The 14,433-nt window shown below is 41.2% G+C and overlaps 2 protein-coding genes across 2 annotated transcripts; one reads left to right on the plus strand and one right to left on the minus strand.

Moving 5' to 3' along the window:
• The first annotated feature begins 752 nt into the window (after positions 1–752).
• On the plus strand, positions 753–3,786 carry LOC310860980 (uncharacterized protein). The gene is made up of 5 exons (XM_083768208.1): positions 753–914; positions 1,113–1,197; positions 1,613–1,824; positions 2,797–3,014; positions 3,767–3,786. Exons 2-5 carry the CDS (start codon positions 1,113–1,115, stop codon positions 3,777–3,779), a joined length of 528 nt encoding a protein of 175 aa, XP_083624334.1. The 5' UTR covers positions 753–914; the 3' UTR covers positions 3,780–3,786.
• A 2,446-nt stretch (positions 3,787–6,232) lies between these two features.
• LOC310859855 (negative elongation factor C/D-like) lies at positions 6,233–7,987 on the minus strand (the record flags this gene model as incomplete). Its single annotated transcript, XM_083766622.1, has 1 exon — positions 6,233–7,987. One exon carries the CDS (start codon positions 7,985–7,987, stop codon positions 6,233–6,235), a length of 1,755 nt encoding a protein of 584 aa, XP_083622748.1.
• Positions 7,988–14,433: the final 6,446 nt, after the last annotated feature.

A 14,433-nucleotide genomic window follows, 5' to 3' on the forward strand; every position in this document is an offset into this window, starting at 1 on the left:
TCTGTGTGGAGCTTGCATGTTCTCTTCTCCCCGTGTCCCCTAGGGTAGGTACCCTCACAAAAAACATGCATTAATCCTGGTCTCTAAACTGCCTCCCCCTGGCCAGCCGGGACGCCTGATGTAGGGGAAAGGAACTGGTTGGAATAACGTGTTCCTTCCACGCGCTGTCGCGCTACATGCAACCAGGGAAACTCCCCCCTGTCAGGTGTAAAGGAGCGACTTGGACACTCTTGCATGAAGGAAGCATGAGTTCAAGTCCATTGCTCTCCCCAGGTTGGTGGAGGGTGTGTACTGTGTAGAGCCCAGGATCACATTCGATAATTGACACAGGGGTGAAAAACGGGTTACAAAATCGTGGGATAGAAATTGTAAAATAAAAAGAAGAAAAAAAGTTGTTGAGTAACTATGAGCACAACTTCTACATGGCCTACTTCTACATTGCATAATAACAAAATTGTAGCGATTGGTACTTTCTATTGCCCCCGACCTGAGCATGCAAACAGGTTGTGACATAATATTGTCTGGAAATGAGTCTATACAAATGTACAGGATAATGATAAAGTGAAAATGGAAGTGATGAAATGGGGGGCAGCATGTCTGCAAGTGGTGACTCAAGGTTAATCAGCCAGTTGCCAGGTGTCTCAGCTCAGCTCAGCTGTCCTGAATATGGGTGATTAGGGGGACATCACATAAATTGAGAGTAGGGAGAAGGGATAAATAACTAGCTCTCACCCCACAACATATGACATTTATATTGACTTAAAGCATTACAAAGTATAGTCAATTCAATAACTGCTCCTGTTTTTAGTTTCTGTTGAGTGTTTATTATAAATCCAGCTCCTCATTCTGTACTCCTCCTGATTTGGGATTCAGCAACCAGCCAACAGGATAAACACAACACTTAAGTTTGAACAGTGAGTCCATTTCCGTTTTCTTTTATAGCCTAGGCCTACTGTTCTTTCAGTGAACTTCGGTTGATTGTACTTTAGCATTTGATGGTAAAGAAGAATACACCAAGACATTAAGTCATATGCCATCTCATTTCTGTAGCCATTCATTCATGATTCTCCTCTTAAAATAATAATCTTTTCTACATTATGAACTGTTACTAGATGCAGCTGTGTTTGCTGGTATCCATGTCCATACTGGTCCTTCTGGTCCAGTACCGCATTGTTGCAGCAGCACCAGCAGGCTCAGGTAGCCTACGTTCAGAGACATTCATTCAGTAGATTTTATTGGGTCAAATACAGCCCTGCTGTCTGTCTATTTGGCTACTTAAAGATGGCCGATCTACAAGCTTACAATTCACCACTGTGACACATTGTGAACTTGTAGATTCTTTGTATTTTTTGAAAATGTTTTAATTTGAAAGGTCTTAAAATATTCACCTACATAGGCCCAAAATAGGAATGCCAGATCCCATGAATCTGTATTTTAATTAACAATTATTTTTCTGATTCTTTTGCACATGAGGGGAAAAAAGGAAAAACATAATGACAAGTTTCACTCAATGTCTCTTTGACATTGTCGAAGTTTTACATCTGATCTAACAATCCACAATTTTTCCTTTGGTAAACATTCTAATTCCATTACTCCTCTGTATGAAACACAGACGAGCTTCCAACGTTACATGGGTACTGGGGACCACTTCCATATCGTGTTGTTGACGAAACTGCTGGCCATGTGGAAGCTACGGCTATCGACGATGTGGAAGATCCAACCCGTCGTCATCCCAATCAGGCTGTCCAGTTTATTTTCGATGAACTCAGATCAATTAAAGCACACCTACAAGATCTACATACTATGACTAATGAAAATCATGGGGTAAGTGGCTGGATCTATTGTAACAAAAGCCTATTCACACTATTTGTAATGCTAGCAATGAACACATCAGAACCTTAAAAGGACATGTATCGTCAAGTGAGCCCAAGCCAAGCTAAAAATCACACCCGTGTGAAATGAGGGGCGCTCTTGTCATCCTACATCAATTTAGGTTGGCGGACATTAGATGCTCCCATGATTGGTCAGCCGATTTGCTCGTTTACATATGACGTAGATTTTCCCTTCAATGGCGTTTAATGTTTCATTTAGGCCCAGGCTACACATACTCAATCTTTAATAAAACGGATATTTTCGTACTCCGTTGTCGTATGGGCCCCATACGTACCGGAGACTCTTTGCCGGTCATAAAATTATTGGCTTATGAATGCGACAAACTAAAACCCCCATGAATTCAAGGCTTAATGGGGTGTGTAATTGATAGAAAATAAGTCATTTTTGGGGTGAACTCTAAGGAAGGCATATATAGCACATTTCAACAAGGGTGGACTGACTGATTAGAATCATTTAGCCTACTCTCAGTCTGAATCATCAGATTCAGTCTTTATTGTCTGCTGTTCCCCATTTGCCAGTGAACTCTTACTTGCAGTGGTTTCAGAAAGTGTAGCCTCAGTACCCAGGCTTTTATTTTCGTTCGCATTTGGCTCAAGTGAGACTGACTTTTACTCAATGTCCAAGAAGATGATGCCTGAATTATACTTGGTACACCCTAACGTAAGCCAAATAACGGGAACTTCTTGGTCTGGCGGAACCGTTTGCCCAGTTCGACCCAACAATGAGCAAACCTATCAGACGACTAAAGAAAAGGGTAGTGTGATGTGCCCCACAATAGCTCTTGAAAGGGGCCCTCAAATCCTTATCTATCTACTTCACATCATCAAATATATACTTTGTACTGATAAGGTCACATTTTCTGGTCTGAGCCTTTCTAACTCCAGATCTTCATTGTGTTTTCAGCTTCTGCACATGGCCCTTTTCAGCATCTATTACTATAGTGCCCTTCAACAGGAACTGAGAGAGGCCGATAGAACGGGAGCGGCCACGTACTATAGTGAGTCTGGGGCCTCGACGGAGGCAGGGTACCGGAAGCGTGCCCGGGAGACTGCCAAGAAGAACTTCGTACAGGATCTCCTGAGGGACTACTATGGGGATAGTACTCCTCCGTCTCTTCCAAGGTGTGCCAATACTTTAACCCTCTACATATTGTCTTCACTGTTCTTTGAAAACTTTAACTTGTCATTTTGTAGATTTTGATTATTACAATTCAAAACCACTTCAAACCTATAATTTATAGATAGACTTTTGGCAATTTGAAAATGGCCGATATGCAGTACAAGCTCGCAACACGTCGCATTGTGAGCTTGTAGATCTGAGTTTGAAAACTTTGTGGTGAGCATTCTGCATAAAGTAGCCTACTTTTGGTATGTTAAGTATATTTTGATGCCAATACTTTTGTACTTTTGCTGAAGTACATTTTGAATACCGAACTTGTAATGAGATTTATAATCTGTTTACTGAGACTGTTGGCCCCCTGTTATTGAACAAACACTTTAACCTTTTAACAAAATGCCAAACAGTAGTACCAAGTAGTAAGTACCCATTTGTGGGTCACAGACCAATTATTTTGAGGTCACAACTCGAGTAAACGCCAAACAAAAAGACATTCCATAAATTAAATAAAAATATATAATTAAGAAGTGGTGTAAATGGCAGATCTTCACAGTGTTGTGAGATTGTAGATTGGCTATTATATCACTAGTAGTCCCAGGCAAACGTCTAATTTCTCTTTTGGGTCTTGAGCTAAAAAGTTTGGGAACAACTTACACCACCAGAAGCTGAGGAGCAGCTCTGATTCTAGACCTATTCATGATTCTTTTAAATGTATTAAACTATTTTGTACAAATAATGTTCCCTCTGCTTACCCCAGACACCACAATTAAGACGGACCGCATTGAAGAGGAGGATCACATGTACTGAACTGATCTAAATACTTTGTCAAGATGGCTTAATAAACTGAAATCTTCAGATTCACAGATGACTGATTTATTACCCCTTCAGAAAGTGTCTTGAGACGGTTAACATTTTGATATAAATTCTATAAACATTGGTACTAAGTGGGCACTGGGAACCTTGCATATAATTACTTGATGGAGGCATCTATTGCCCCACACTGGGAAATCCCCATACATGGGGCAAAATGCCACCCTATAGACTAGAGGGTATGTGTGTGAGCCAGTTTTTTTTAAACTATTTCAATAATGAAAGATTCACCATCAAGCCTATTTATTTTTCCCATTATAGCCCACTCACTTATCTTTTGGTGAATGGGAGCACACTGTGAAAATAAGACCCTTTCCAAATACATTAAATGTGCTACAGTAGCATGATGTGTCCACTAGGGGGAAATGCACACCCACAAATGGGGTGCGTCTTCGAAAAGCACAACATTCAGTTTGTAGAATGGCCTGGGTACAGTTCAAAAGGTCAATACAAAGCTGCTATGAGGATAAAAGCAGTGAAGCACTAAGACTTGTTTACAGCAGGGTCCTCCATTTTCAATTGGAGCCGAATCTGTTCCAACAATGGGGAGGAATTTATCAAGTTATTTCTCAAGTTTTCAAATATAAATCTTTTGAAAATAGATTTAATATTTTAGACATTAAAGTGGTGAAACGGGACAATCTAACGAGTATTGTATACTAGAGCGGTGCCTGTTGGGCACTGGCCTACTTGGAACGATGCAAGTTGGAAATGCATGCCCCCCCATATTATGTCTGTGTTTTATGTCCATATATATATATATATATATACATATAGTTCTTTGTCAGGCATGCCCAAATATGGAGTCTATGTAGACATCAGAATGATGTCTGAGCAGGCCAGCTCCATATATGGATCCTGGGCAGGGGCCCTGACGCCTGTTAGTCCGGCAGCCGACGGGCTTCTTTTGTTTAAAGTGGGAAATTTGGTATAGTCTTTTTTTTTTTTTTTTGGCCTAAAATATTGTCTATATACATACATTCATGAATCCACTTGCTGACCGGCTGTTAGTATTGGGCTTTTTCCATTAACATCCTATGGCAGGCAAAATGGTCAAATGTCAAACTTTCCTTATGCTTAGCATGCGACATGTCAAACCAGGGGGTTTTCTATGATTCTGAATCCATTCCAAACATTAGATTTGCACAAACACTCCTTGGGCTAAAAACGGCCATAGACGTCATGAACAATGTGACGAGGTCAGCACATTTTGGGCTGTTTTTAGCCCAAGGAATGTATTTTGTGCAAAACTAATGCTTGGAATGGATTCAGAATCCTGAAAACCCCCTAGTTTGACATGTTACATGCTACTTAAAGCAAAAGGAAATTTTGACATTTGTGTCTGCCATAGGATGCTAATGATAGGGTCACAAACACCTATAAAAACTTGCCCAATAAACAGCCGGTCAGCAAGTGGATTCATGAATATATGTATTTTAGACAATATTTTAGGCCAATAAAAGACTATATACCAAATTTTCCACCCGTCCACCTCGACTGCCGGACTATGTCCACAGCCCAGGCAGAGGCCTTTTTGGGCCGGTTCTGGACAACCGTGGGAGCCGAAACGTCATTCCATCATGCAAAAACTAAAAACACAGTCTTGGTGTGTGCAACCCATTACCTTTATTGTTTAGGGGAGCTAGTCCCTCCTATACACAGGTTTAATGTTTGTCTTTAGTTCAATGTTTGTTTTGTAAACGCATTGACAATGAAGGGTCATTGTCTCTTTATTGTTAATGGCATTTAATGTTTGAGTTTGCACTGTTTGTTTTGCATCACCATTACATCACCTAATCACCTAATCGACTTTAATATAATAGCGCCCCTCACTTCACACAGGTGTGATTTTTACAATGTGATTTCAACAGGTAAGGCACCATAAATAAGTCAGAGTGTGGACGCACTGTGGTCAAAAAGGTTTTTGAAATAGTCAAAAAGGCGAAGAAGTTTAGGGATAAGGGGATTAGCACTGACAAAAATAGGGTCCCAGCGTACACAACAAATGCAGTGCTGATCGGTCCACTAGTTTTATTAAGATTACCCCCAGATAACAGACACACATAGCTTTGGGATTGGGGTGACTGTATGAAGTATCTGAACGATATTCACTTATTATTATAAAAGTAATAAAGTAACATTATGAAAAAGTTTAAGATTCATAGTCTTGGCCAACTCGCAGCCTGCAAAAGACAATTGGTGCTGATCTATCTGTCCGTGAAATTAGCCCTAGATATATACACACACACCCTCTTGATGGCTCCTTTCACCATAAAAATCAAGAATGTCCAGCAGAAAATAGAATAATATTTCTCATGACTTTGTGGCTCTATGTCAAACTGTCCTTCCCAAGTCAATTAATCATTGATTGATTATGATCCTTGTAATGAGCTATGAATTCGGCAACAGGGTCATGCCTTCCTTCTATGGGAATTGTGCCTGCAATGCTGTCATTCTCCAGGATAGGCAGGAAGAGCTTCACAAAATCGTACGTGTATGGAGGAAGAATGACATCCAACACCTCGGTGACAAAGTATCGAATGAGAGAGATGTCCGTGATGAGCTTCTCCAGACACTTGCGGATGTAACGTACGACGGGCAGAACGTAGCCGCGTCTCAGCAGGTGAACCATGCGATCCAGCAGCGTTTTCTTCAGCTCCAGCTGCTCGATGTCGTCCAGCTGGGAATGTTGAGCTTCGAACAGCTTGACGAGCAGCTGGAGGACCTGTGGATGCAGCAGCTCGTGGTGGATGCATATCTCATCCAGCAGCGCCAAGTGAACTGGAGTGTGGTCTGTCTGGAGGTGAAAGTAGGACGGCTCGGACACGGTCCAGTCTACCCACTTCAGAACCCCCACGGCAACCACTGGAAACAGGATGCGCTCGTACAAGTGGCTGAGTTCGGCCACCAGTTCCGTAGTGCCTTTGTTCTCCTTACAACATAAGTTATGGACCTTCCTTATGGCTTCAGAAGTGGACTCCAGCTCATTCTTACTGATCTTGACTCTCTCGTTTTTCTTCCACGTCTCAACCACGGTGGCAGCATAGGCCAAGATGTAAATGTACTTGTGCTTATGGTCCTGGTTGATCTTTGAGCTGGGCTTAAAGAGGGACTGCATGAAGAGGTCCAAGAAGGCAGGGACTCGTATCAGTTCCACTGGAGGCGGCAGATCATCCTCGCTGCTGAACATCTTGTAAAGGACAGTGATGTCTGCGGGATTAAGAGCTCCTCTGGACAGCATGGCCCCCATGGCTTGGCACGCTCGTGGGTATGCGGCCGCTGTACCCAACGCCAGGGTTATCTGACTGGCGTCGTGGCCCATCTGATGTGCTGACCTCTGCACCTCCTGGCTAATCCTACGCATGGTCGACCCACCCTGTTCCTCCCGCGAGAGGACCGACATCATGGCCTGGGCAAAAAGGTACGTGTGCTCACCGTGGCACACCATTTCCGCGAATCCCGGAAGGTTCTTCTCCAGCTCGTCTTCTCCTTCGTCGAGCAGCGTGGCCAGTGAGGTCCTCAGCACCCCGAAGAAGACCTCCAGCTGCTGACACGCCGTCGTCACGCTGGTGATCTCGCCCTGGTACCCCGCGTCTGAAATGAGCTTAACCGTGAGGTTGAGCATGAGGCAGTCTGGGTGAGCCTCGGCCAGCTTGTAGAAGAGGTCTCTCCAGGTAGTGTGGGCTATCATTTGTTTAAGCCACACGGGTATCTCTCTGCTCGGGTGGTCTTTGAAGATCGAGTCTGCCTTCTGAGGGTCAAAGTGCTTCATCAGAAGACGCTTGAGATGATTCCCCACTCGCTCCTCCACCTCGCTTTGGTCCACGTCCATCTGGACGAGCCACCCTGCCAGCAGGTTGACAGTCCGCGCCAGGACGGTGTAGTTCTCAGACAGGAGCTGGGTGACATGGTCCTGAGAACCCCCTGCTCTGAAGTACGTTTCCAGGGTGTTGAAGACGGCAGGCTCCATTACGTAATCTCTACTAGAGAACTTCTGAAGACAATCTTGGATTTTCCGTTGCTTTTCTCCTTCAACATTACTATCGTCATGCTCCATAACACTCTCTGAACCGTCCCAGTTCTCACCACCATGATATTCCTTGTCCATCTCGACAGGAAAATAAAAAACTAATATCAAAAATACTAAACAGTGCTCCCAGACACTTCCTATTTATGCAGTGGGTGACACAATCAGTGATGTCACTGTGCTAGACCAAGTAGGGGTGGGTGTGCTAACGTGGTGAACACATCAGGTGAACTTGTATATCTGATATTTCGGCAAAGAGATCTGTGTTGAGGGGTAAAATAATGACATAACTATAACTGTGGATGTCTGGATCCACATGGGACTTCATGTGACCAACCTGTGAGGCATCTGTGATGTCAGTATCTATATGACATAAATTAGTGAGTTATATATCACAGTAGTTCTCAGAGCATTTTGTGCCAAGGACCCAGAAAAGAGATTTTTTTTCTAAATTATTGAAAGCTTCCACAAATGTTTTGATTGTTTATTTTATTATTATTAAAAATCTAAAATAGCAGATATAAGCTCGCAGTGTGGAACAATTGACACGCTGTAAGTTTGATCATTTTGAATATAGCCAATGTATAAAAATGGATAGTGGTTGAAATGATTTTGATGCTACAGTACATGAACTATGTTTTTATACAGTAGATGCAAACGACGAACCTCTGCCCCAAATATTCCTCAACGGCCTGTTATAGCGCCACCATGAGGCCGATCCATGCCAAACTTTGCACACACACTCCCTGGATGCCAACGATGAACCTCTGCCTATTCCTGCTAGGCTATCTTTATGAACACAAATGAGAGAGCATGTTTTTGTAGGCTGTCTAACCTAATGGTAGGCCTATAGGTCAATATGGATTATTAATAATCCATATTAATAATCATGACAGTACATTAGGTAACATTATTAAATAATAGGGTATAACTATCATTTAGAACCTTATACCCACTTGAACCTTATATAGGCCACTTCCATAGACTTCCATAGATTTGATGAGGTCAGCACATTTGGGCATCTGGCTATGGCCGAACTTAGCCCAAGGATTGTTTGTTGTGAAAAACTAATACTTGGTTCATCATGAAAATCCCCTAGTTTAACATGTCACATGCTACTTAAAGCATAATGAAATTTAGAAATGTTTGCCTTATATATATGGATCACCGGGTCGGGCGCCCTAGCTAAATCATTGGATTGGAGCATGCCCTGGCTACATCTGTGCACAATCTGGCGCTTATCTCTCCCTATAGCTTTATTAGATTGAAATACATTGACTGCCATAGACATCACAGGACGTCAATTGCGTGTTTTCAGTGATTACACTAGAGAGCACTCTTCACCAACATATGAATGATTCTAGGTTGCTAAGACAACCGGAAATGAACCGGAAGTGAAAACTCTCCATTCGTGTCAATGTTATCAGATTTAGAAAAATACATTCATCTCTGATTCTTTTCCCAGATTGCGTTTTTTGGTCAAAACAAGCTATCGACAAGATAAAATACAAACACTTGAAAACTGTGGCGGGGGCGGAATAATTAATTCATACCTGACAAGAAATGTGTAAATAAATACACACATTTTAATACTGTACAAAACATCACAACAAATCCAGCTAAAACCATAACAAAGTCAGATCAATATGGACCCGTTACAACTGAAATTAGATACAGCATGGTGAGCAATTAAATATTTTCTACTGAAATTATGTTCATTTACTTTAGTCATGTTGAGAAATGTTTTCAACTTGGGTGTCTGAGAAAAGCTTTTATTAATTGTTTAATTATGTTGTACTATCCCTGTTATGAATCAGCATGTGCGTCTTCAGACTTCCTTTGCGATTGAAGGTTTTTTCACAAACTGTACAAGTAAAGGATTCTCCCGCTGTTACATGAACCATCATGTGTGCGTCCAGATACCTCTTCTGAGTAAATCTTTTACCACAAACGGTACAACTACAGAGTTCACTGTTTGTATGGATCTTCATGTGGGTCTTTAAATTACAGTTGTCTGAAAATCTTTTTTCACAAATTGTACAAATAAATGGTTGGGGACGTGGGGAGTGGTTTCCTGATTGACGCCTCATATGATATTCCATGTGTCTCTTACAATTAGATTTAATTTGAAAAGTTTTACCACAAACTGTACAACTACATGGACAGGGAGTCCGACCTGGAGTCTGACTTGTGTGAAGATTCTTCATGTGAGTTTTCAGATAACTCATTTGACCAAAGACTTTCCCACACACCGCACACCTATACATTCCTCTCTCTGAATGTAACCTCATGTGTTGCTTCAGATGCATAAAGCTTTTGCCACAAACTTTGCAAATTTCCAGTTTACTTCTTTCCCCGGTATGCTTCATCATGTGCATCTTAAGCTGTCCACTCTGCCTAAAACTTTTGTCACACAATTTACAACCAAAGGGTTTTTCTCCTGTATGAATCCTCATGTGTGTTGTCAAATTAGTACAGGCTATGCCACAAACACTACACATAAAGGGTATCTGTCCTGTATGAGTCCTCATGTGTGTCTTCAAACTAGTACAGGCTATGCCACAAACACTACAAATAAAGGGTTTCTCTCCTGTATGGGTCCTCATGTGCTTCTTAAGAGTTCCATCGTGGCGAAAACGTTTGTCACACAATTTACAACTAAAGGGTTTTTCTCCTGTATGAATCAACATGTGACTATTCAAATATTTTATTGATTGAAAGCCTTTGCCACAAACACTACAAAAACAGACTTTATCTCCTGTATGGATTCTCATGTGTATTGTCAAAGAGTGATTACGAGTAAAGCTTTTGCTGCAAACTGTACAAGTAAAGGGTTTTTCCGCTGTATGAGTCATCATGTGTGTTTTCAGAACACACTTTCGACTAAAGCGTTTACCACACTCTGTACATATAAAGCTCCCTGGATGAGTCCCTTCCACGTTTTGTGTCTTGTGTGACTTCCTTGTATTTAAAGCTGACTGATCTTCTCTGGTTTCATCCCACTCACTATCACTGTCTTCTGATACTATGTCAGATTCAGAACAATGTGAGATCGGAGATATGAGCTGGTGATCACTAGTTGGTTCTGGTGATCCACAGTCCTCAACATCAAATTGTATTTTCATGTGTTCAGTTGAGGTGCTGGCTGAAGGTTCCGTCTCTCTGTTTTCATCACACTCATCATCATCGCCTTCAGTGTCAGATTCAGAACAGTGTGAGGTAGGAGAGAGGAGCTGGTCATCACTAGTTGGTTGTGGTGATCCACAGTCCTCTACATCAGCTTGTGATTTTGTGTGTTCAGTTGAGATGCTGGCTAGAGGCTCAGTCTCTCTGTTTTCTTCATCATCATCATCATCATCATCATCATCACTTTTCACTGCCTCCATTGCTCTTTGAAGTGGATCATATGGTTCCTCCTTGGCCAGACTGCGGCTCCTCTCCTGCTGTTCAGGGGAAACCTCTTTACACACAGAGGCAAAAGATAAAATGAGAGAAATCATTACAATGACATGTTCCCTTGCACTTTCCTCTGTTTTGGTGATGTGGTAGTTGGGAGGACTTTCTCCTGTTGGCAGCATACAGTGTCTGTGTCTGGTTTTTATTCAAGTGTGAGATGCCATATCCAAGGCAGGGTTTTTTATGGCTCTATTCTTAATAGTAGGGTGTTTGTTGAAGAACATCCATCTCTCCATCTTCAATAAAATAAAATAAAATCTTCAGGTGGGTTGCAAAATTTCAACCAATCATGAGAGAGTACCAATTTATCAGATTCAATTATAAAGTGTTCCGGTTCCAGTTTTGTATGATTTTGTCATCACTTCCAATTTCACTTGTTTAATCTGTATCCTGTCCAAGTGCTCTATCCTGATTTGTTAACATTTTTTTAAATGCATTTTCCGTTTAATAAAGAGCTGGAGAGACATTGACACTCCTGTTACTAAAACACTGAAAGCAATTAATTCTATCAGAATATAGAGCTATTTTAAGAAAAGAAAATACACATATTGTTAGCTCTACAAAATATTTCCTACTGTAGTTTGGGTGTCTATCGCTTTCTCAGAAGTAGGTCCCTGGGTGTGTGGTTACTGGTTATAAGCTGCATATGAACTCATCATACTGTTGAATCAGGTTAAATATGTCTAATTATTACATTTGAATGGTGAAAAATAATATGAATTCAAATGTAAATATATGAATGCAGAATCTTTTTGTATATAGTATACAGATTTGTTCTAAAATAAATAAGACAGAGTGGGCTTGGTGCCGTTTCCCTTGTTGTAATTACAAGGAAGTTACTACTTAAGTCTCTATACTTTCGCCACATGACGAAGCTCTGTTTCGTTGCACGGCTAACATACGTAGGCGACATACAAGGCCACAACGCGGTGTGGATGAGTCGTGTTGTGCGCTTGTAGATAGGCTCAGCTATCCGCACTACACCGTGGTAGTTGGTAGAACAGCTTAAAGGCAACAAGCGATGCGAAGCGTTAGCTTGTAGCTGCTTCTTTTAGTGAGGAAAAACAGAGTGCCATGTGTGGAGTCTAAACGAGGCTCCGTTCAAACCACACTGCCTTGGATTAGGACGCCACGCAAAATAACATGACATGATGTCTTGAGATATACATACTAGTTTAGTTGCAGATCAATCATGGCAATGTTGAATAATAGTGGTATTGTGACACCACTGACTCTGCATTGTGGACCCTTTTTATTTAGTATCAAATAAGTCTTAAGTGGTTAATCATACTATCTGATATAATTGATTGTTGCAAAGCCATAGCCTTCAAGACAAGACCAACCAATCATAGTAGGTACACAATAGGGTTAGCCAACACTGGAAAACATGTACACTTCTACAACCACGGATAACTAAACTGAAGGGTAACCTTAACTGAAGGGCCATCAATTTAGTGGGTATTTTTCCCCTAAATTGAAGCTGTAATGCAGCCAAAGTGATACAATGATTAGTGAATTAACACTTTCCTTGCGGATTGTACTTGTACTTGAGTAATATTTGATAGCATCATTTTTAGTATACTATATGTATTGTATTTTAAAACACACCTGTTTTAGAATGTTATTCACGTTTAATTCTGTTTATGCATACAGTACATTGCAATCTTATTGTACTTGTTTTTGCTTTATGTTCTGTGGACTCCTTTATATTTACACCGCTTCCCTAACTGTACTTTATTCTTTACTGTACTGTATTTGAATGCCTTGTCCATTAAGACATACTGTCCCTCTCAAATAAATAAAGTCAAAGACTCTGCATCGAGTACTTTGTCCACCACTCTGCCAAAAATAATTACACTGCAAATGTATTTGATCAAATCAATGAACAATAAGTGTGTCTTTAATTACGGATCACTCTCTGCAGTAGTCCGTGGAAACCAACAATTTAAAAAACAAAACTGTACTTACCTTTCCTGTACTTTCCTACAGAGTTCATCGATGCATCAAACAATTCACGTCCCTGCTCCATCTCTCAATGTTCCTCAGACAAGTAGTTATCTCTCTTGATACTGCAGACCTCTCCCTGTGGTGCTCTGTGGAATAATACCACTAGAAGAAAAAAGGGAATGACTCAGTCATAATTGCCAGCTGCAGCAAGCTCTATGAACAGCCACTGCCTCAGCTCACAGCTTCATGTTGCAGCGTTCAGAGTATGGGTTTTATGGCATTCAGACTATGGATTTTATGGGCAAGTCTCCCATTGGTTTAGGAGCAGGCCCGGTGGGAGGAGACAACGGTGCATGTAGGGGTCATTTGCATAATTAGAGGGGTCAGGCATACATTTGCATATATGGACGCTAGGCGCCTGTCTATGCATTGCGCAGCGGTACGTTCTGTGCCACTGTAAGTGTTTTCCAAACAGAAATGTATTTTCTGTTTGGAGACTGGGAGAGAGTCTTGTTATTTAACAATTGATTGATTGATTGATTTATTAACAGTTTGCAGAATTACAGTACATTTCAAGTACAACTCAATACAACAACTGTTGTTGGTCATTAAGAAACTCGATCATATGTCAACATCAATAAAATAGAATACATCTATGAGATGGACGGGGGGGGGGGGGGGGGCTCTTCCCGAATGCGAGGACTTGCAACGCACACTGGGACAATTTCATCATGCTTTAAGTAGTATGTGACATGTCAAACTAGGGGGTTTTCATGATGCTGAATCCATTCCAAGCATTAGTTTTGCACAAAAAACAATCCTTAGGCTAAAACGGCCATAGCCTTGCTGCCTTAATCACAAATGTGATGATGTCAGCACATTTGGCCATTTATAGCCCAAGGAGCGTTTTATTTTGCAAAACTAATGCTTGGAATGGATTCCCCCTAGTTTAACATGTCACATATGCTATGTAGAAAGAAGCCATCCTCACTGTTTTGTATGTCTATTTAGTATTATTATTATCACAATTGTTGTAGTTATTATTTGGCATTATTGGGTATTGGTTTGATGTGTTATGTATTTGAATCACTGTTTGGACACCAAGGGCACGCCTCCCCAGACCT

The sequence above is a fragment of the Protomyctophum parallelum genome (genome assembly GCF_964188405.1).
Source record: "Protomyctophum parallelum genome assembly, chromosome: 6".
NCBI classification, from domain to species: domain Eukaryota; kingdom Metazoa; phylum Chordata; class Actinopteri; order Myctophiformes; family Myctophidae; genus Protomyctophum; species Protomyctophum parallelum.